The sequence below is a fragment of the Cervus elaphus genome, chromosome 8 (genome assembly GCF_910594005.1).
Source record: "Cervus elaphus chromosome 8, mCerEla1.1, whole genome shotgun sequence".
In the NCBI taxonomy this organism is placed as follows: domain Eukaryota; kingdom Metazoa; phylum Chordata; class Mammalia; order Artiodactyla; family Cervidae; genus Cervus; species Cervus elaphus.
This window is the reverse complement of record NC_057822.1, coordinates 14,911,696-14,935,012: the sequence shown is the minus strand read 5'-3', so window position 1 is coordinate 14,935,012 and position 23,317 is coordinate 14,911,696. Positions and strand designations below refer to the sequence as shown.

General features: G+C 46.2%; 1 protein-coding gene across 2 annotated transcripts; it reads left to right on the top strand.

The window, feature by feature from the left end:
- The first annotated feature begins 1,725 nt into the window (after positions 1-1,725).
- AK2 (adenylate kinase 2) lies at positions 1,726-21,864 on the top strand. Of its 2 annotated transcripts, none has more exons than XR_006342356.1 (7): positions 1,726-1,904; positions 10,340-10,465; positions 12,748-12,858; positions 12,988-13,082; positions 17,578-17,650; positions 18,823-20,357; positions 20,988-21,864. XR_006342356.1 is itself a non-coding variant. In XM_043909652.1 (7 exons), the coding sequence occupies exons 1-7, from the start codon at positions 1,806-1,808 to the stop codon at positions 20,990-20,992; spliced, it is 705 nt and encodes a 234-aa protein (XP_043765587.1). In that variant the 5' UTR covers positions 1,727-1,805; the 3' UTR covers positions 20,993-21,864. The 2 variants fall into 2 exon arrangements, 1 of the variants encoding a protein (XP_043765587.1); XM_043909652.1 differs by having other exon boundaries at positions 1,727-1,904; positions 18,823-19,018.
- The last annotated feature ends 1,453 nt before the right edge of the window (positions 21,865-23,317 follow it).

Genomic DNA, 23,317 nt, shown 5'->3' with positions numbered 1-23,317 from the left:
CTGGGGGCTCCATCCCTGGCTAGAATCATTGTAGGGGTTGATGGTAGAAGGGAAAGGCTGCTGTTATTTCTTCTTGTTCTAGTGCCCTGAGCTCATCAGACCTCTATAAACTCTGATCTTCTTGAAATGACTTTGAGGCAACTAGAGGTTTCCACTCTCACCTTCATGAAGCTTGTGCTCCCTGGGGCACCAGCTTGCGATTCTCAGGGTCAATTGTGACTCCACTACTGTATGGCTTTGGGCTGGTCACTGCACATGTTCCTGAAAAATGGGCATAATAGGACTTTCTTGGTGGTCCAGTGGCTAAAACACTGCGTTCCCAAATCAGGGGGCCCAGGTTCAATCCCTGGTCAAGAAACTAGATCCCATATGCTGCAACTAAGAGTTTGCATGCTGCAACAAAAGATCCCACATGCCGAAACGCCTCAACTAATACCTGTGCAACCAATTAAATGTTTGGTTTTTAAATGGCATAATCATCACTGCATTCTCTAAGGTCAGGAACCTCAGAAGACAAGTGTAGGCATGAGGAATGAATGTCAACTTCTTTTGTGAGGTAAAATAGAAGAAACCAAGCTGAAGAGATAGGAAATTCATTTCCAGGATGTAGAAAATTAGTTGTGGGACTTTCTTAGCAGTCCAGTGGTTAAAACTCTGCCCTTTCACTGCAGGGGCCACGGGTTCAATTCCAGGTTGAGGAACTGAGATCCTGCATGCCACTTGGTGAGGCTAGGGGGAAAAACAGAAAAAGGGGGAAAAAAAGGAAATGAGTTGCCATAAGTCTGTGGAGAAACAAAATTGCTTCATGATCACACTCTGGACTAAAGGTCCAAAGAGGCCCTTGGGGCTGATCTTGCCAGGACCTCAGGGGTTGCTTCCTGGAGGGTGTGGATGAAACTTTCACACACCATAAAGCTGTCCAAGAGAAGGACACGTCTTTTGAGAAAAACTCCCTTTTCCTGCTTATTACAGAATTCATTACAGACCTTTTTGAAAATATAAAAATGCACAGAAAAGGGAAGACTGCTCCATTAATCACACTCTGTAAAGATCATCACTTGTAACTATCAAACAAAACTGTGATCTTGTTGTAACTGCAATTTTGTATCCATTTTTCCACGTGATTAAATATAGAACTGGGTGAGGGGGTTTCAGTATACAAACCTTTTGCTATTTATTTAAGCTTATTGTTGAACATTTAGGATATTGCCTTTGTTGTTGTTTTTATGTGTTTCAGGTTTGGGGACTGTTGTAAGTGCTGTAATTAATATCTTTGTTAAACAAGTCTTTACGTATATCCTAGATTATGTCCTTGGATTTCCTGGAAGTAGAATTGCTAGACCAAAGGATATTTGATACATATTAGCCAATCTGTCTCTTAAAACTGATTTCACTCATTTGTTCTCCCACGAGCAATTTTATAGGACTTCACTCGGGTTGCCCATGCCATTATCTGTCAAAAGCCTACCTAGAACCCCGAGGCCGGCCTGTAGGCTTGCTTCACGTTTTCCCGCCCACTCCGCACACCCGCCGCGAGCCCCGCCCCTTCGTACATGGTGGCCCGCCCCTTCCTACTCCCTCATCGATTCTGCCCAATCAAAAGCAGCTTTCCCCAGTCTGGCTGCGTGGTTGGTAAGCTGAAGTTTCCGTCGAGCTCAGGGGCGGGCGGAGCAGACTGATGGACGTGGCGACGGACCAGTGTGAGCGGCGAGCGAGGCGTGCGTGGCGTGCGTGGCGCGCTGGCCTGGAAGCTCTGGACCTGAGAGGTGTGCGGGCGAGTTGAGCAGTGAGAGCTTTTGGCGGCCATGGCTCCCAACGTGCCCGCGCCCGAACCGGTCCCAGAGTCTCCTAAAGGCATCCGAGCCGTGCTCTTAGGGCCGCCCGGAGCCGGCAAGGGTACCCAGGTGAGCTGCTGAGCCGGGCTTGTCGGTGGAGCCCGTGGAACTCCAAGGTCAGGGCGGCCGAAGTTCCGGTTCGCCCCAGACTCAGGCCGCGCAGGCTGAGGCCTGGACTCGGGGTTCCCTGGCTGGCGTCTGGAGTTCTGGCAGGTGTTTTGGGGAGGGTCCAAGTTGGAGGTCGAGGGAGTCTGAGTTAGAGTTCTTGAGTGTCCCAGGCCTGAGGTGCTGTGTTAGGGGATCTAAGGACTGAGTAGTTTCCTTTAGGGTTTAGAAGCTGAGAAGATTTGAAGGGTAAGGGTGAGCCCTGGGCTGAGGCATGTAGATCGGAACCCGAGTTGGAGACAGGGACCCTAGACTCGGTGCGATTTGACAGTGGATTACGTTCCAGGGTTACGCACCCGGTAGGGGTACGTTTCTGGTATTGACTAATACCTGAAGGCGGAGGAGCATCTCCCGGACGTGGGGGAAAGCGCTAGCTGTCCTGTGCTGATAAGGAGAACTACTCAGAGAAGTGAGGTATGACCTGTTTGAGCCAAGTTAGGTGGATGAGAGGGTACCTCAATGTACAGGTAAGAAAACAGGCTTGGAAAGGTCAGATGACTTTCCCAAGTTAGTAAAATTGACCTCAAGGAGCTTGAAACCTCAAGGCTCTGCGTGATTGGAGTGAGGTCACTTTCTGCTGACTGAGGCCTCTCTTGGCACCTGGGACATAATGGGCCCATAGGTCAGGAATGAGATTTATGATCTCAGGATTTGGAAGCCCATAGATTGGATTATTATCCTCCTGGAATTGCCCTCACCCCTTCCAGACCTCAGGATTTTGCTGGATATTAGGGTCTAAAGAGAGAATTCCTGAAAATCTGAGCTCCTAAGGAAATGGGGTTCTGGATGCTGCTCTGTGCCCCCTTTTCTATTCCTAGTCCTTGCAAAGATTGCAAAGTCTGGGCAAACAATTTGTCTTACTCTTTCTTGGAACTCTTGCAACACCCAGCACATTTCTTGGCACTTGATGAAGTTACTAGATATGGATGATGCAGAGAAGGGGAGTCTGGGAGGATTCAGTTCATTCCTGTGACTTTGCTTTTCAGCTCTGGCTACTAGGTCAAGAAGGGCTTCTGAAATAGCTCAATGGTAGAGAATATGCCTGCCAGTGCAGGAGATTTGGGTTTGATCCCTGGATGGGGATGATCCCGTGGAGAAGGAGATGGCAACCCACTCCAGTATTCTTGCCTGAAAAACCCCATGGACAGAGGACCTGGTGGGCTGCAGTCCATAGGATTACAAAGAGTTGAACATAACTGAGCATGCATGCACTCAGTCAAGAAAGACCACTTTTCCTTTTTCTCTCTGTAGCCAGAGCCAGTTTGCCCTTTGAGGCTGACTGTTACCTAATCCCCTTGTCCTTTCACACCGAAGGTTCCTCTTTCCTGTTGCTGCCACCCTCAGTTATTAGGTAACCTGCAGCTAGGTATGTTTAATCCCAAACTCTATGGACTTTTGCTGTGAGTGACCAAAATAAACAAGGTAACTCAAATGCATTGATTTTTTTTCATAGTTCATATTGAAGTTAATAATTTCAGTGGTTATGAAATGGACAGCCCGTCTCAGTGCTGAGGCAAGGGCTTGACAGTTTAACAAACTTGTAACTTAGGCCTCACTGCTGCCAGCTGAAAAATGAAGATAATACTTACGCATTCAGCATTTCTTGAGCACCAGACATTGGAGGTAGAACAGTAAACAAGACAGAGAAAGTCCTTGTCCCTCTAGACCAAAATTTGACAGGGATACTGGAAAATTATATGTCTGTAAAGCACACCTAGATGACAACCTGGTGCATAGTAGGTGTTCACTAATTGTAGACTCATTCATCTTAATTGATAATACACTCCCTCAACCCCCAACTCAGTTGTATCTCAGTGTAAAGGGTGATGTACTCAGGAAGTTTTGGGGGAAATTCTACCTATGAGCTGACTTATAAGGGTGTATATATGATGAGAGTTGGTCAGAGAAGGCCTTATGGAAGTCAGGGAGATGTGATTTTAGCTGGGACTTGAAAGGGTAAAATTTACACAAGTTGCTTAACCTCTGTACACCTTTCTTAAGGTATTCGGAACCATAGGGATACTGGCAGTTGTAGTTTTAAGGAGTTAAAACTTCATAAATCAGAGGTTGCAGAGTGGCAGCCTGCAGCAGCTTGTAGCCTGCAGACACACCCCAGCTTTTAATTATAAAGAGTTTGAATACACAAAAGACGACAGGATGGTGTAATGAGCTCCCAGGTACATATTATCCAGGCCCAGCTACCATCAGCTGGTGGCCATTCCTTCCCCATCCAGTCTCCCTTCACAAATGATTTTAAAGAAGCTCCCAGATATTGTAACATTTCATTTGTAAATATTTCAGTGTGTATCTCTAAAAGACATTCTTTTTTTTGTGGAAAAACATAATGTCCCATAAAAAATAAATAGTAGGAGTAAATGTTTATGTTTCTATTCATTTGCATTTCAAGTCTATTTTATGAGTATTTTAAGTGTTTATGTATTTATTTGACTGCACTGGGTTTTAGTGGCCACATGCAGCATCTTTAGTTGCGCCATGTGGGATCTTGTTCCCTGACTGAGGGTCGAACCCCGGTCCCCTGCATAGAGAGCTTGGAGTCTTACCTGCTGGACCACCAGGGAAGACCCTCAAGTCTCTTTCAGTTTACAGGTTGTCCTGTACCTTGGATTAGTACTTAGTACCTACTCAGTAGTTTTTTTCTTCCCACTGGTGCTTCCTTTTACACCTCTATAAACTCAGTGTCTTAGGTATTTAATGTTGGCATGACTGAAATAATTGTTTCCTTTTAAAACTTAGTTTTAACTAAAATAGTTAAACATTTTTAAACTGCCTGCTTTTGCATCAGCATAATGACATCTAAAATATCTGGACCACATGGGTTTGTTATTTTGTTTAAATAACCTTATTTCCCTGTCTCCCTTTTGGGGTTGGATGTTCCTAGGGTGTGGCCAAGAGCACGGACATGTTTCCTGTTTTCCTCTGCCAAGCCCTCTCATAGTTTCTTCCATGTGTCCAGCTGACACCGGTTCTTCACGGCCAGCACGTGTGGGCTGTCAGCTGCCATCTTGCAGATCAGGATTGGTCAGTTACGTCTGTGCGCTAACACAGTGCAGAAGCAAACTCAGTGAGACCCACGTTCTTATTCCCCCTTTTACAGCTAGAGAAACTAAAGTCCAAAGAGCTTGTTCTCTGGGTTACAGGGCAAGTAATTGGCTGCTCTTGCTTCTGAAATGACTCTGGAGCTCCTGCTCTTTCTGCTGCCCTGGGTTAGATTTGTCTCCTATCCTGTGCATGTTTTCTTAGGCATGTTCCTTGCTAGAGCTGCAGGATAGCCTTCAAGAGGGTGTAGTATTGCAAAATAGTCACCCTTTCCTGGGTTCTGTGACAGACCCCCCCATATCCCCCCCATCTCCCCCACACCTTCCCAGCCAGAGATTTAATCCTTTTAATCCAGATTTAATGTCATCTAATTTAATCTTTCAGCCCTTGGAGGACAGTCCTGTTGTTATCTTTGCCTTTTTACTAATAAACTGAGGCCCAGTCTGTATCTTGCCCTAGGACATAGGTAAAGTATCAAAGATAGGATTTGAACTTGTGACTGATTTCTTGAACAGCATTAACATCCTGTTGTTGCTTGCAGTCTAGGTATAGGAGCAGAAACGAACACAGATGCAAGCAGTACTTACTACTGCAGAGTACCACAGGGGAAGTACTGATGAGTGACTGACAACTGCTCAGATAGTTCAGGGTTAGAACAAGGACTATGATTTGTTGAGGGCTTCCCTGATAGCTCAGTTGGTAAAGAATCCGCCTGCAATGCAGGAGACCCCAGTTCGATTCCTGGGTCAGAAAGATCTACTGGAGAAGGGATAGGCTACCCACTCCAGTATTCTGGCCTGGAGAATTCCATGGACTGTATAGTCCATGGGGTCACAAAGAGTTGGACACGACCGAGCCACTTTCACTTGTGATTTGTTGAGAATCTTCTGTTCTTCCTCCTACCCTTCCAGTGAAGAATGTTCCATTCTTTCTTCTACGTACCCACTGATACACCAATTTATAGATGAGGAAATAGTCTCAAAGAATCACTAGCCTGAGGTTACATGGTCAGTTAAAAGGCAGAGCTGAAATTCAAACACAGGTTTTTGTGCTTTTAAAAGTATAATACACATAGAGAAAGGTGCAGACATCTTAAGAGGGCAGCTTGATGAATTTTCACATGTGAACATACTTGTGTAGCTTGTACCCATATCAAGAAGGCCTCCTTGTACTCCCTTCCACACACACACACATACATACCTTTCCCAAGGACGGCACTAAGGCTTTGGGGGTGGTGGTGGCATGTTTTGTTAGGTAAGTTCCTTGCTAGAGCTGCAGGGTAAAGAAGGCTATTTAGTGTCATGGATAAGAGCTAGGGCTTGACAGCCTTGAGACCAGTTACCAGGTCTGCCGTTGCTAACTTTGCGATTTGGAGCAACTTAGCCTCTGAATTTCATTTGTAAAATGCAGATAAAAATAGTTAACTACCTCCTGTATTTGTTATGTATTATGTGGTTTAGTTGCTAAGTCATGTCTGACTCTTTGCACCCCCATGGACAGTAGCCTGCCAGGCTCCTCTGTCCATAGGATTTCCCAGGCAAGAATACTGGAGTGGGTTGCCATTTCCTTCTCCAGTTATGTATTATACATACTGTAAAGCAATGCATGGAAAAATTGTTTGGCATCTTGCAAACACCCCGTTAGCTGATGATTCCTTCTCGGAGGAAGAAAGGATAGTTGGGGAGGCTTTTGGTTGGGGAGAGATGCTCAGAAGTTGACTCTAGAAGGGGGAGGGTAGGACTTGGACCAGTAAGGGGAAGGGAGAGGGTATTCCTGCATAGAGAGGAGCTTGAGCTGAGGTCCATGGAGATGCTTATGTATTTGGAAACCAAACAGAGCAGCTATTAGCAGTGGTGCAGGGCATCCAGGTAGGGGGCTTGTGGAGGCCAATTTGAGTAGCTTGGGAGATAAAGGAAGTTGGTTGGGAAGGACATGGAGCATGTTACTGAGCTATTAGAACTTCTCCCTCGTCCTGGGGGAACGTTGAGGCTTCTGAATGTGTGTGTGTTTTGGGGGGTGGGTGGCGTGTCCAGCAGTATTTTAGATGATTGCAGCTGCATGCGCAGAAGCACTGGAGGTGAAAGTGGGAAAGACTGCACAGACGATGTTGAGGTGAGAAAACAAGTGTGTGTGCTCAGTCACTCAGTCCGACTCTTTGCGACCCCATGGACTGTAGCTCACCAGACTCCTCTGTCCATGGAATTTTCCAGGCAAGAATACTGGAGGGGTTGCCATTTCCTTTATGGAATCTTCCCAACCCAGGGATCAAACCCATGTTTCTTACGTCTCCTGCATTAGCGGGTAGATGCTTTACCACTGAGCCACCTGGGAAGCCCCTGAGAAGACAAGTGATCATGATTAAATCAAATCTTGACTATCAGTTTCCCTTTATTTCCCTAAATGCCGGGCACTGTGCTGAATTCTTTTGTGTATATATAATCTTACCAAGTCCCCATAACAGGTCTGAAAGCCACTCAATCATACACTTTAAGGATGGGCCTGGCTTTGTATTTTTAGCACGTGCCCTAGATGATTGTGATACACTGAAGTTGGAGAGCCCTCGCCCCACCATGCTGCCTCCCGTGCTAACAGTTGGAGCCTTTCTGACCCACACCTTCCCAAACCACAGGTTTCTCACACAGGTGAGGTGCCTGTTTCTTGGGCTCGATAGTGGCCCGTGGCTAGTGAGACCTGTGGCTCAGGGCCTCAGCCGCAGCAGAGTATGGCCCAAGGGTCAGCAGCATAGCCAATCCTGAGGCACGTTTAAAATCAGATGCTCAGGCCCCACCCTACTGAACTAGAATCTGTATTTCAGCAGCATCCTTAGGTGGTTTGGAGTAGAAAAAGCGTTGCTTTAAAGTATAAGTGTGAAGTCAGGGGAATATAATAACAGCCATTTCATCAGGCTGCTTCTATAGTTTGCAATTAAAGAATAGTGTAAAAAATAAAGACCATGAAGGCGGTCTTCTAATTACTGAATGCTTAACAGTGTCTGAGGCTTCCCAGGTGGCGCAGTGGTTAAGAATCTGCCTGGGGGGTCACATAGAGTCAGACACAACTGAGTGAGCACACACACACACAGTGTGTCTGATGTTTTGGGTACTTTATTTCATTTTATCCTCACAACAGCCCTGTGAAGTAGACATTGTCCCCCATTTAACTGGTGAGGAAACAGATTCTGAGAAGTTAAGTAACTAGCCGAAGGTCATACAGCTTTTGGGGGCTGCCAGGTTCATATGCAGATCTGTCTGACTCCTCAGTTCATGCTCTTTGCAGCCCACCACGATGATTCCTGTGCATCCAGCAAAAAATGAAGGCGTTAGTCTTGCTCCATGCCACCCCTTCCCTCTGGGAGTGTTGTTCCACAGAGCTGCAGAGGCCAGTCACCTGGAACAGAACAAAAGTGTCCTGTGATTTGGGGTGATAAAAATAGGATGGTAAGGTTCTGTGCTGACAGCGCTTCGCTGGTGTTTTGGTTGGTCTCTCCCTTGGAAAAGGCGTGACCTCCAAATTTTCCACCCAAGTTAATTTCAACAACCAAGAAGAAAGATCGCCAGAAAAGCACAGCCTTCTGATTTTGTGGCTGCTGTGCCAGCCCAAAGAACCAGAGACTTTCCATTGCCAGAGGGGCCTGACCTTCATTGCTTTTCTAAAGTGCTGTTTTTAACACCTCACCTGGATTCTGTTTTGCTCGGAAGTTCTTTGCTTGAGCTGAATCAGTCCGTGACTCAAACCAGCACTTGTTGCACTGAACCCTGTCTATTTAGCTTTTATCGTGTGCACCTAAGAAAACTCCTAACAAACTGGTTTGAACAAGGTCCCCACCCTACTTATTTTCTAAAACAGTTGAACCAGAAAGGTAAGTGTTAGGCTTTTGAACTGATTCTGTTCCTTTTGAATTCTACGTTCTTTTTTGCCTCTGCAAAACCAGTGTGGAACTGTCCAGGGTCTCGTCCTCTTCTGGTATTCACTCAGTTGTATAGTCTACTGAACTGTGAGCTCTCATAGGGGACAGAGTCTGTGTCTCCTATTTATCTGTTTCACTGGCTCCCAGCAAGGTTCTTAGAAGAGGCGTATGAATGAATATGGAATTAAGGCAGGGGTCACAGTAACAGTTGATGCTTCCTGAGCACTTACAGTGATTCTTCATAATCTCATCAATCCAGTGATACAGGAGATGATAGTACCATCTCCATTTTACCTAGAGGAAATTTAAAATTTAGAAAAGTGATAGAGTTTTTCTCAAGTCACATATCCAATCTTGGCGGACCTGGTGTATGAAACCCAGGCAGTCTGACTCTCCAGCCTGTGCTCTTAACCAAAAGGCTATCCTGCCTACTAAACCTACTAAGAGCTTACTTCGCCAGGTGCTCTGCTGTTCTAAGTCGCTTCAGTCGTGTCTGATTCCACGATCCTATGGAATGGAGTCTGCCAGGGTCCTCTGCCCGTGGGATTCTCCAGGCAAAAATGCTGGAGTGGGTTGCCGTTTCTTCTTCCAGGGATCTTCCTGACCCAGGGATCAAACTCACATCTCTTATGTCTCTTGCATTGGCAGGTGGGTTCTTTACCCGCTTGGGAAGCCCCACTGCTTGTTAGGTGGTCTTCATATATAGCTCATCTGATGCTCACTGCTACCTTTTGAGATGGAGCCCTTTGTGCTTTCATTTTAAACAGATTAGAAAACTCTGCCTCTCGAGAGGTTAAGTGATTTGGCCCAGGTAATGCAGCTACCTAGTGACAGGGAAGGGGAAGACCGCGTCTGCCAGGGAGAAACTTCTGCATCTGGCTCCAGTTGCCTCCCACACTAGTGACCACAGTACTTGACATCCACACATCCATTCCTTTGGCAAACACTCATTCAACATACTACATGCCAGGCATTGTGCCAAGTGCTTTATATACGTGAACTCATTTAAACTTCAGGGCAACTGTGTGAAGTGCTGGTATTGCTGTTTCTATTCCCTTCATAATGGGGAGCTGAGGCTTATGTGTCACTAGTGTGTCTAGTGAAAGCAGTGATAATAGCTGATATTTATGGCGATTTCCTGTCCTAGGTGCACTGTTGCAAGTGCCTTCCATATATTATCTCATGTAATTCTTACTGCAACCCTATAATCATAGGTTAGAATATAATGTAAGGTAGTTTTATCCCTGTTACAGGTAAGGAAATTGGCTTTTGTGCACACAGCCAATAAGTGGCAGGGTCAGATTCATACCCAGGCAGTCAAACTCCAAGGCCTGTGCTGTTAACCGTATCCTGTGTTTTGTCTTCCCCTCCACAGGCACCCAAATTGGCTGAAAACTTCTGTGTCTGCCATTTGGCTACTGGAGACATGCTGAGGGCCATGGTGGCTTCTGGCTCAGAGCTGGGAAAGAAGCTGAAAGCAACTATGGATGCCGGGAAGCTGGTAGGTTTGGTGGGACCAATGAATGTTGATCTTCCTCAGCCCAGGTCTGCCCTGCCAGGGTGACCACCAGCCACATGTAGCTATTGAAATTCATTTTAATTTAAAGTTAACTTTCTCAGTTTCACTTGCCACATTTCAGTTTTTTGCTATCCAGCACAGATATAGAACTTTTTACTATTTATAATTTTATTTATTTATTTTCGGGTATGTTGCATCGTCATTGCTGCACAGGTGTTTCTCTAGTTGTGGCGAGTGGGAGCGGCTCTCTGGTTGCAGTGTGCAGGCTTCTCATTGCGGTGGTTTCTCTTGTGGAGCGTGAGCTCCGCAGTAGTTGTGGCACTGTGGGCTCGGTAGCTGTGGCTCCCAGGCTCTAGAGCACAGGCTCAGTAGTTGGGGCACATGGGCTTAGTTGCCCCACGGCATATGGGATCCTCCCAGATCAGGGATCGAACCTGTCTTCTACATTGTCAGGCAGATCACTGAGCCACCAGGGAAGCCCCGAGATAGAACATTTTAATCATTGTAGAAAGTTCTGTCAGGCAGCCCTGTGCTGTGGGGTGTTTTAACAAACTGGAAGATTATATGAACTTTTATGTTAGCAAGTCTACTTGGTTCATTCTGAATTTATGGCACTGATTTTATTCACAGTAATCTTGAAGTTCCTTTGTGCTGGCGTATTTTGCAATATACGCCTAGTTTTTAGGGCCAGAAACAAAACTGACATCCCTAGACCAGAACTCAAGGGTCCTTCAAGAGAGGACTCAAAAAGGCACAGAGTGCTTTTACTTACTTTTGTGACTGTCTTTTGTGTCTCTTAACAGAGGGGTTGCTTGGCAGTTAACAAAAGTATCCTTATTTGGAGACTATAATAGCATTTTCTCTTGTTTTTAGTCCAGTTGATCTGATAGGAGAAGTACAATTTGTTATCCACTAGATCGTTTTTGGTTAGTGTGTGTGCTAAGTTGCTTCAGTAGTATCTGACTCTGTGCGACCATATGGACTGTAGCCTGCCAGACTCCTCTGTCCATGGAGTTCTCCAGGCAAGAATACTGGAGTCGATTGCCATCCCCTCCTCCAGGGAATCTTCCCAATCCCAGGATCGAACCCCCGTCTCTTATGTCTCCTGCATTGGCAGGCAGATTCTTTACCACTAGCACCATCCGGGTGCCAGAGCTTAATCGTAACTGAGTTTTTCTGGGACTTGGTCTTGGGAAGAATCATTTTGTGCTTGGGCCTCTGGTCTTTACACATCTTAGTATGTTGGTTAGGGCACATGCTGGGCTGAGTTACTTCCTGCCAGGCTTTGAGATTTTGGAGCTGGGGTAGCTCTGCTGATGCGCCTACTGCCCCTTTATTTCTAGCTTTCCCTTCATGTTAGTGAGGCTGTCAGTCACTGCTGAGAGCTCAGTATTTTGGACTTTGGACCTTGATAGAAGATCCTGTACTGAGAAAAAAATGGGATGTGACAATGAGATTACTTATCTCTAGCCTTCACTTAGTCGCAGAGCTTATACTTTGTCCCCAAGTTCACAGCTGGTCCCAGGAGATAAGAGCATTAGCTGCCAAAATGGGCAGCCTTCACTTTAGCACTGGCAGGGACCTTTTCTTCCAGTGATAACCCAGGAGGAAAACCAGTTTTTGAAAGCCAGAGAGGATCTTTACTAGGGTTTTCAGAGAGGCTCAGAGGGTGTTGGGCTGGCTCCTTGGTTCTGACCCAGTCTTGTCAGGTCAGTAAACTCTGTTGCTTCATGTCCAAGGTGGCCTGGGTCACTTTACTGTTAGCCTAATCAAAATTGTGAAACAGGTTAAGTTGGTGCCTTTTGACATTTTGGTCAACCCTCATTCTCTCCTGGAGCCTTCCTCAGGTGGTCTTTCAGCCGTATACCCTCACTATCTTGTGTCTAGAGGACAGCTATTTGCTGAGAAGCTGTTATCTGATGGTTAGGACTCTGACGAATAGCCAGAGAGGCCTTTGGGACCTAAGACTTGAAGGTCTGTGGGTGGGGTGACAGGCCCTGGAATCCTCTTTCCTCTCCCAGATTACTGGGACACAGGAGAGTCTCAAGGGAAGAGAGTGCATGTGTGGCAACTACAGAAATAATCATGAAACTGAATCTTCCAAAGGGAGCCACTCCATAGGTGCTCTGATTTTTGCTGCTTTGGGATCAAGAACCTGTTTAGTAATCAGGCTATACAGACACAGACTTGTAACCCTGGAGTTGGGCTGATGCCACCTACTTAATGGATATAACCCCAACAACTGTTTTGTTCTTGACTTCCAGGTGAGCGATGAAATGGTTGTGGAGCTCATTGAAAAGAATTTGGAGACCCCTCCATGCAAAAATGGTTTTCTTCTAGATGGCTTCCCTCGGACTGTGAGGCAGGCAGAAATGGTGAGTGACTTGGTTTTTTATCACCAAGGCAGGAAAGCAAATCCTGGCCCTTCATCTCTTTATTCCTTTGAGGAAAATGGGTCTTATCAAGCTCTGGTAGCTTAGGTGGGCCACATGCTCTTTTTACAGCTTGATGACCTCATGGAGAAGAGGAAAGAGAAGCTTGATTCTGTGATTGAGTTCAGCATCCCAGACTCTCTGCTCATCCGGAGAATCACAGGAAGGTATTTGTCCCCTGAAGGTCCCTTCTTTTCATGCTTCCTCAGAGCTTTGGCAGACCACAGGAACTGCTCTGGCCTAATCCCAGCCACGAAGCTTAGTGCCATTTCCACGTGGATTGATCTTATTTGGTGACATGGGATGGGGATGTGGAAAGAAGAGCAAGGGATCCGAAGTCCAGCAGCAGCTCAGTCCTGTCACCTCTTAACTCTGACCCTAGGCAAGTTTCTTAACCTCTCTAAGGCTGTATCCTTATGTTGCATGGGGTTAATAGTACCTGCTTCAAGGAACCATTGTGCATGGTAGATAGCATGTTGTGCATAGTTCAGAACTTTGCTCACATGGGTGCTTAAGAAATACTAAATTCCTTACATGTGTATCTGCATTTTAGTGCTTTTTAAGTTTGATTTCAGTTGGAGTTACCACACCTTGCTGTAGGCTTTTTATTTGTTATAAAAATAGTAGGACCATCTTCACAGAGTTTAAAAAATTGAAGAAAATTTTGTTCATGGTACAGCCAGCTTAGCAAAAAACACTAATTTATTTGTGTGTTTTGTTTTAAAGTGCTGACTTCTCTATGGGAGTTAACATTGAACACAGAAACGCTTCTGCTTCTGACAAGTGGCTCTTAAAGAGTGCCATTGCTCTTAACCCTTTCACCATCACTCTACATCTGCCTTGTGCTGCCTTCCAGAGATACCTGGGAAGCTTCCAACTACTAATAGACCCTCCTGTTCTTATCTTGATTATAGACCATAGCTAATTTTTATCCCTTAGTCATTTTATTTACTTTTTAGAAAATTCATCTATTTGTCTATTACTGTACCAATAGTACACTTTATTTCTAAAGGTTTTTTTTTTTTTCTTTTTTTTAAATGTGGACCATTTTTAAAGTCTTTTATTGAATTTGTTACAATATTGTTTCTGTTTTATGATTTGGATTTTGGCCACAAAGCATGTGGAATCTTAGCTCCCCGGCCAGGGGTGGAAACCATGCCCCTTGCATTGGAAGGCAAAGTTTTAACCACTGGACCACCAGGGAAGTCCCGCTTTAGTCATTTTAATGGAATCTCAGGAAGGTGGTCAGCTTTCCATCTTGAACCAGACTCCTGTGACCATTATTTTTCATTGCTGCATGTTATTTCACAGTAGATGAACCATCATTTACTTTATTATTCCCTAGTTGTTGTATACTTGTGTTTCTTCTAGTTGTCTACTGTCAAACTGATGCTCTGACCATTGTAGTACATGTAAGTTATATAATTAAGGGGGACTTTTTTTATTATAAATGTACTACTTTTATACATTTATAAAGTATAAATGTATACTTCTATACATTTATAAAAGTTGAACATTTTTCCCCATGTGTCTGCAGTTTGTGTCTTTAAGGAGAGAGGCAGCAGAATAAGTGTTAGAGGTGTTCTGGAAGGCGGTGTTAGATACAGGGGAATGCACCTTGTATTTAATTTCCTTTTCAAATGTCCAGGTTTCATATTTCCAGCTATCACATAGGCTCCTTCAGTGCAGATTTTTTGTTTCTTTGCACTGGCACAGAGTAGGCAAAGTTGATACAGTCCAAGAAGCAGTAGGGTTGATAGGAAGGGACATCACCAGGGCTGGGGTCCCAGACATTGCAAAGTAAATGTTAACAGAGCTAGATGACACAAGGGACGTTTGATCTGATTGGCCCAGCTTCCTAAGTGCCTGCTTTGTTCACAGCACAGCTCTGGGAGCAAGGGACCAAGAGAGGATATACCAGTGCCCATCTCTGACCTCAGAGTATCCCCAAACCCTACGTGAAACCTGGGCTGTTTAGTGCAGTAGGGGTTCAGTAAGAGAGCCTGCGGGCAGAGAGGGAAGGTTGGCTATGAGAGAGACATAAAGTGAGACTTGACCTTCCTGGATAGAGAGGATTTTCTTGAGGCTTTCCCAGAAGGAAGTAGAGGCAAGAATGTCCAGAGCTGGAGAAATGGCCTGGCAGGCTGGGTAGTAGAATGAGTGAGGTTGGGAAGGTGCAAGGTCTGCCAAGGAGCAGAGAGGGTAGACCTGCCTGAGTCAGGAGTCATGGAATGTTCTTAAGCCACTAGGTGCTGCGGCCAGTACAGCACTGTAAGAATATTGGCTTGGTCCTGGTATACAGGCTCCATTGAGGGAAAGAAGAAACAGACAAGGACCCCACCAAGGAGCCTCGTGTGATCCACCTGTGGAGTGACGAGGCTGAAGTTGGCTGGTGGGGAACTGAGAGATTCTGAGAACAAACTACAGAATTGTAGAGGGCGAAAGAGGGAAGGCTGAGTCTCCTGGTTTGGAAGTGAGTGCTTTCCTCACACAGGAGGAAACAACAGGTCAGACTGTGTGAAAGTGCTTTTCCAAGTCCATTTGTATGTATGTCAGTGGCAGAACTAGCACCAAAAGCCTGCTTTCTGCCTCATCGTCCACTGTGCTGATGGTTGCCAGAAAAAGAGTCAGGAACTAATCAGTTTAATATGGATCTTATCTGACACGATAAGGACCCCACTGTAAATGTCTTCTGAATTGGCTCAGGCCTCACTTCTAATAATTTTATGGGTGATTATTTTATTCCTTGCCATAAGTATGGCTGGTGGGTTTTGTTTTAACCTGTTCAGTGTTGGCTCTCTGGTTTCATTGGTTTCTTATGTCTTATGCCATTGCCATTCTCTGGATGAGAACACAGGTGTCTGAAGTATCACAGCCAAGGCTGTAGCATCCCAGCCTGGCCCCCCAACATCTTCACCTCCAGGCCAGGCTCAGTGGCTCTAAGAGCTGTTTTGGTTGGTCCTTGAGACCAGTCCCATTTTAAGAACTTGGAGATTGGTTTCTTTTCCCTTCTAGGGAATGAGTCTTGCATTCTTCTTAAAATGATATTTGGGGGTGGAGAAGGAGCAGTGTGTTTATACATAACTAGAAGGCTGAGGGAATCTGAGAGTGAGCAAGAGCTGATGTAGAGACATGGAGAGGAGAGAGTTGTGTTTGTTGCAGCCTGGCTGCTATATGCCCTGTGCTATGCAGAAGGTGATGAAACATGGTCCAGGGACTTCCCTGCTGGTCCAGTGGTTAGGACTTCATGCTTGGGGGCATGGGTTTGGATCCTGGTTGAGGAATTAAGATCCCACATGCTTCGATGTTCGGCCAGAAAAAAGAAACATGGTCCCCATCTCGTGCCCCCAACCCTTCCTAAAGAGAAAGCTGTAGCCGAGCCCCAGCTCCTGCTCTTCCTCTCTCTGGGTCTCCCAGTGGGCGTCATTTCGAGTGAATGCACCAGAGGAACCCCTCCAGCAACTCAAGTAAAGAAAGGCTCAACCTTGGGCTGTGTGATTGCAATCACTCGTCCCCGACCACATTATTCTATAAATGGACCCCTTGGCCCGCAAAAGTATGCTGTTAGGAAAACACAGTGCTGCATTTTGCAAATCTGTGTGGCTTCAGAAGTCTGACCCAAACTTTCCCAACTGATGTGCTGAAATACTGACCCTCTCTTCCACCAGAGCAAGCACGCTGAGTACTTTCTGTGCCTGCCAAGAGGTAGAAAATGTTGGGAAGCTCTGGTCTAACAGACTTCATGAGGAGAGCCGCCATAAGTTAAACAGGCAGATCTTGGTTGGCAAAGAATTGGGAGACCACGGAAACTCGAGAGGGCCCCAGCTGCAGAGCAGCATTTGGCCTGCCTCCTTCCCTTCTTAGATTTCGGGGCTCCTGTGGTGTGGCCACTGCCAGCCATGGGCATGGGCTTATTGCTTAAGGGGACAAGCAGAGAGGCAGCTGCTACCTACATATCCTGTGCCAGATAAAAGCTGCTTCTTAGGCTCTTTGTTCTGTGACTTAATGTGTCAGTTTTCTTGACACCTTGAGTATTGCCCTCTGATGGCTGGGCTCTCTGTGGTCACAGAGGTGTGCGGTATTGTCTGGTGGCATCTGCGTCCATAGCACATGCTTTTCATATAGCGCCTTTCTTGTTTTTTACCCAAAGTAGGTTAGAAAATAAGGGTAGTCTCTCTGTCCTCTGTCCACCATGGCAGGTTATCCAAGTCTCTGTTAAAGGATTACCACATCTATTGTAGTTACTTATTTCCACGTTTGTCTCCCTCTCTACATTAAGTGCTGTTTGTGACCAGGGATCTTGACTCACTTCTCTGTAGCCCCTGGATTCAGCTCAAGACCTGAACTGGACTAGGCAGTTAGTCAGCACTTGTTGAATGAACAGGTGAATACATGGGTGGCTGTGTGAGACCTATGGGACACACAGCCCACAGGCTGTCATGCCAGCCGCCAGCCAGCCAGACACTTATTTTAATGTTGGGTCAGAAGAGAAAAGATACTCACTCTGATATAAGCCCAGTTATTTTCCTAAGCAAGGGATGCCTGTAACTGGTTTCTGTGCTGGATTAAAGGCGTTGCATCCAGCTTCTCTGTCTGTGCCTGTGGTCTTGGAGACCCCTGGAGTTCCAGCAGCCTGATTGATGTTCATTTGCTGTCTTGCAGACTGATTCACCCCCAGAGTGGCCGCTCGTACCACGATGAGTTCAACCCCCCAAAGGAACCCATGAAAGATGATGTATGTAAATTCAGGATGGAAAATGTCCTTTTCTTTCCTTCTTCTTTCTTACTTCACTTTTTCTTCTTTTTTTCTTCCTTTTGTTCTTCCCATCTTCCCTCTATTCCTACCAGCATCACTAAACTATGAAAAGTATCACTGTCACGTAAATCACATGGACTGTGGCTCATCTTTAGAGGTCCCTCCAGGTGATTTATTGCTTGACCTTGAGGTAGCCACCCGTGCCAGCTACTTGATGTTACCCAGTTTGTACCTGTTTTGTCCAGAGCAGCCCCTTCCTGGCATCATGGGAACCTCAATGGTGAACTAATTAGGAGAAGGCTGCTTGGAAGCCCGAATTAAAGCCAGGGTTGGGAGGACAGGACTGAAGAGAGGTTTGTTGACCAGCCCCGCTTCAGAAGAATATCCTGTCTCCCTAATGACTCTACTGTACCCTACAGATTCCAGAAGAACTTGGCCAGGTTAACACTGCCAAGTTCCTATGACAGTCTTCGATTGTTTGCAGATGTAAAAGGGAGAGTCTCATACATAGTCGCTATAATATTTGCCATAAATAATTCATTTCATCTGTTTCAGAACATGCAGGCCACAACAGAACGAATTTCCTGGACTTAACCTTTGTCAAATGAGCAAGTTCATCAGGTCATACAGGTTTCAAAGCCATCTGTCAGCTTTGTCACATTTCAGAGTTGCAATGCTATCACTCAGCATCCCCTCCCTCACTTGCCACTTTTAGAACGTTGATGGCCTGGTAAAAAAAAACTGAGGCAGTTAAGATTGTAATTGCTACTGCAGCCCTGATTTTGATGTATGCTCCTGGTCTCAGGGGCCTCTGTCTTTCTTGTTTCTGACCCTCAAAGTGTTTGTCCTGGAAGCTGAACAGCCTGAGCACCAGCTATGAGAGAAAGACATTGCCCATCGCCTCACTCAGCCCTGTTCTCACAGTTGCTGTTTCAGGCTCCCCAATTTCTCTGGACCAGGTGGTCTGCTCCTGGGACCAGCTCACTGGGAATAGTGAAGGTCTTCATAGTTCTCTATTGAAGGAGGTCTAGATTGTCTGTCTTTCCCTGTGATGGACTTTGGGATCAGACAGCATCTCAGATCTGCATCTGGCCTTGGATTAGGAGACCTTGCCGAGTCCCAGCCTTTCATTGCCCTCTTCTTGTTCTCAGATCACTGGGGAACCCTTGATCCGCCGATCAGATGATAATGAGAAGGCCTTGAAAATCCGTCTGGAGGCCTACCACACTCAAACCACCCCACTGGTGGAGTACTACAGTAAACGGGGGATCCACTCTGCCATCGATGCATCGCAGACCCCTGACATCGTGTTTGCAAGCATCCTAGCAGCCTTCTCCAAAGCCACATGTAAAGACTTGGTTGTGTTTATTTAATGTCGGGTCCAAAAAGGAATTTCTTTCTTCTTACTTTCCCTGTTGAACAAGTGGGTGGGAATGGCAGAGTAGGCAGAGAGAAGCTTCCTCAGGCCAGCAAGAATATCATTTGATGTATTGATTAAAAAAGCACTTGCTTCATGTACCTTTGGCGTGTGTGCAAGTCTCATCTCATCTATGTGTGTGTGTGTGTGCGTGCATACGTGTGTCAGTATATGTACAGTCTCACACTTCCTAAGTTATAGGAGAGACTGTTTACTTCTTTAGCCGTACTCCTTATTTTCAACCAAAATAAACTAACCAGCCAGACAAGTTACCGGGTATTTTTCCATCTCCACCAGCTAATTAGAAGTCCTGGATCACGTGCAGTCAGGCAGGGCTACAGTTCCTGATGGCAGGCTGTTGGCCAGAAATTCCACTTGTTTTCTCACCCATAATGAAAAGTCAGCGGGTCAGTGTGTGGAAAGGGATCATTAATTTTTCCCCCCTAAACAGGAATGAAAAGGCACTTAGATTCCAGAAATTACTGAGAGAGGATATCACCATAGACAGAGCCTGGCCAAGTTGAATTATTTTTGTGATCTGCACCATGGTTCTGTAAAGTAGGAATCATTTGGTTCCTGGGTTGAATACTAAATTGATGCCAAAGAATTAAACCAGGTGAAAGGTCCTCTTGAATTCAGACTATCTTGTGAACATCCAGGCTGGGCATCTGAGAGCAGCCAGTCCACTTCCCCAAAAACAGCAGGATAGATTTGTCTTTATTTTTAATGTTTGCTCAGTTTCCAAGTGTGAACAAAATGGTGATTTGGGGATCATGTTGATTAGAATTTATTCAAGCCCAGTCTCTACAGGATATGAAATCAGATATATCCCTTTTGAACTCAACCCTCTCCCTTCCATATCCAGTCCTTCACCCCTTATGTCATGACGGTGGTGGCCACAGTCTCCCCAAGAAAGGACCACCCCCAAAATAAGATCACCTATGGCAGTAACCAACTTTTCTTCCTAACCTCAGCTCCCGGCTCTTAGGCATTTCCTGAGGTCCACGCTGTGCCTTTTGGTCTCTGGTTTGATCTGTGGCAAACAGAGGAATTAATAGACTGCTATGAGGGACCACAAAAACAGCAGGCTCTGGAAAAACCATTAAAAAGTCAGTGACAGGTCCAGTAAATAATGCCACCTGCCCAGGGTACTCTGCTGACTCAGTGCAGTGGCCTCGGAAGTGCCCAGCCCCCACCTGACCTGAGCTCTCCTGCTGTCTATGGGACCACCAGAGGGCTTGTCCTCTGTCCGCCTGGAAACTGGCTGCGGTACGTGGCCATCTGTGTCCCTCTGTGTCTGCTGGCTCTGCTCTGCCTGGTTTCCCTGGCTGGAAGCTAACTCCACCCATGCTTAACGGAAACCCAGTCTGGCATGGGATGTTTCTGGGAAGCACATGACTTCTGAGAATGGACTAGGAAGGGGAGTGAAATCAAAACTGTCTGCTGTGTCTGCCGGGATCTGGGCTGCTTCTCTGGGTGAGGTGACCTCATGAATCTTAGAGTTGACTCCCCTTCGACTGGGGACAGTGGCAGGCACTTGGCCTCAAAGTTGAGGTCCTTGAATGATTGCTGATAGAGTGTGCATGATCCTTGCTCAAATATTTGTCATCCATCCATGTGCATTCACACATGCACACACATACTTGTGTTATTGGGGCTGCCAGTGGGAAAGGGCAGGTCGTCGGGGGTGCATATGTTTTTTGGGGGGTGGGTAGAATTCAATTTTTGCCTCGCTTAATTCCAGAACTTAACCTCAGCAGGCATGAGAGCTTTCACCTGGCAGAGAAATGTCCAGTGTTTAATGCATTTGGTTGCTGGGGTGTGCATGCCAACCTTCTCTGATGTTTGCTTGGTTTTTAAACACCCATTTTGTTTTCTCTTGTCTTCTCTTTATTTCAGCCTAGTAACAGAAGGCCAGGCGAGACTGCACCAGTACTCATCACCCCACGGCATGATCCCTGCTCTTAGGTGCTGGGCAGAGGGAGGGGCGGTCAGGGTAAGGATGGGGAGGGAGGAGCGGCAAGGGCCCAAGAGGGGGAGAGGAGCTGTGCTGCCGTGATGCAATTTCTTTTACATGGAGTAGGACTCTTAAAAGTATAAGCAAAGGGAAAAATTAATTTTTTAAAACACTTGAATTGAGGGTATAAATAGAAACAAGGAGATACAGTGTTATTTCTAAGGAATCATGTTTTCATTTACTTTGGACTGGTGACAACTGGACAGGTCTCAGTGCCCAGAGACCTCAGCTTTTATCAGAACCTCATGCCAGCCCAGGAATGCAGGAAATCACACTATTGTCCTGTCTGCCCCATAGCTTGGAACAGGGCGGGAGTTGATTACTAATCCTGGTTACCCATACCATGAAATCAGAACGTCATCTCCACACGTGAAAGAGACATGGAGTGTGTTCCTGGGGGCAGCATCTCAACAAATCCGGCTTACTGGAGTCATGGGGCAGGCTGGTGTCCCTCCCTTCCATACTCACCGCTGATTTACCAGCTTACCTGCCCTCATGGGTGAGACCTTGGCAGCCACCCAGCATACGCCACAGTCCGGCACTCTTGCCTTCCTCCATTCACATTATGTGAAAGGACTCTTTTTAATGAATGAGCAAGTGTCCTAAGCAACATTATCCAAAGACTGCCCTCTCCATCCTCAAATCCTATGACCGGGATCACTACAACACTGTGATGTATTATTTTCAATGAGGTGCCTTTCTTAACTGTCCAAATGCTGCCTTGTTTGGCCCCTAAATAAAGTGTGTGAAAAGTTTGTATCCCCTGTTGTGGTATTTTTTAAGGAGATGTGGGCTAGTAAATTGACGCTGAATTCTGGATCTGACTTGGAAGCCCTTTGGGGTCACTACAAGTCGTGAGAAGGCAGGAAGGTCCAAGTGTGTGTTCATAAGAAGAGTCTGCTCCCTCTTGGCCTTCAGCTCATCTGCAGGATTTTCTTGAGCCCTAGGACGAGGGCGCTTGGGCCAGAGGAGACAGTGCTGTGCTTGGGGTTCAGAGATGTACATCAAATCCCAGCCAATCATTTACTCTGCTCCTGTTTCCTCGTGTGAAAAAGAGACTAGTGGTGGTCCAGTGGTTAAGACTCTACCTGCCAATGCAGGGGACGCTGGTTCGATCCCGGGTCTGGGAAGATCCCACATGCCGCGGGGCACCTAGACCCATGTACCACAGCTTCTGAGCCTGTGCTCCACGACAAGAGAAGCCACTGCAGTGAGAAGCCAGTGCAACATAACTAGAGAGTAACCCGTGCTCTCCGCCACTGAAGAAAGCCTACGGGCAGCAACAAAGACCCAGCGCAGCCAAAGTTGATAAATATTTTTTAACAAGAGGCTAGTGATACTACCTTCTCAGACTCATTTGCTAGTAAATGAAGTTTATAAGAAGGTTTCTACTTGGCACCTGGCATGGAATAGACACTGGATAAATGCTAGCAGAATCCAAGGATACATAGAAAAATAACCTGCTTCCTGCCAGGGTGGGTGATTGTTAAGCAAACAGTTGTCCGCAGCCTAGAAAGCCAGTGCTTCTAATCCCTAAGCCAGATTTTTGGCTGCCTTTTCAGCTGCCTCTTTAATACCCTTGGTTGCTTCTTTGTAAATCCATTTCTTCCCCTGCAAAAAGGAGCTTAAATCATTTGTCCAAACTGAAGCTCTCGTGCTCTTTGAAAGGGCTGTCTTTGCACTGGGGTTTCTGAGAAGTGACTGCTGTTCCTGAAAGCAGCTGGAGCTGACCTGGAAGCACCATCCTTCTCCAGGCAGGCGTTCTTGCTCTGGAGAGAGGCAGGCCTGTTTCTGGTGTCCGAACTCCTGCTCCCTCTTCTGCTCTACCACATCCCCCACCTCTGCAAGGTCATTCTCAGGTGATTTATTTGCACTGATCTTTTCATTCCCTAAGTATTTAAATGTCCCATGAAAATTTTCTTCCGTTCCCTTGATCATCATGCAACAAACTGGGGGAAATCTTTGTCAGAACAGCCTGGGAGCATACGTGGTATGGGTGGAAAGGATAAACTGGAAGAAGACCAGGTGAGCTTTTGCTCGCTCACACCTTTGGGCTTGGCCTCTTCTCTGGAAACCAAGATTGGATGAAGAGTCCCCACCGCTTCTGGAAGGCTGACACATCAGGTACTCTGCAGCAGCCCCACACCCACGACCTTGCTTGACCTCTCCCCAGCCCCCGCAAAGCGCCCTAGCTGGTTGGCGCTGTCTTCTG

What these genes read in the sequence shown, in the direction of transcription:
- AK2 (XM_043909652.1), top strand. Translation starts at nt 1,806, where the DNA reads ATGGCTCCCAACGTGCCCGCGCCCGAACCGGTCCCAGAGTCTCCTAAA. An exon ending in CTATGGATGCCGGGAAGCTG is followed by an intron (nt 10,466 to 12,747) that starts GTAGGTTTGGTG and finishes CTTGACTTCCAG; the next exon opens with GTGAGCGATGAAATGGTTGT. An exon ending in CTGTGAGGCAGGCAGAAATG is followed by an intron (nt 12,859 to 12,987) that starts GTGAGTGACTTG and finishes CTCTTTTTACAG; the next exon opens with CTTGATGACCTCATGGAGAA.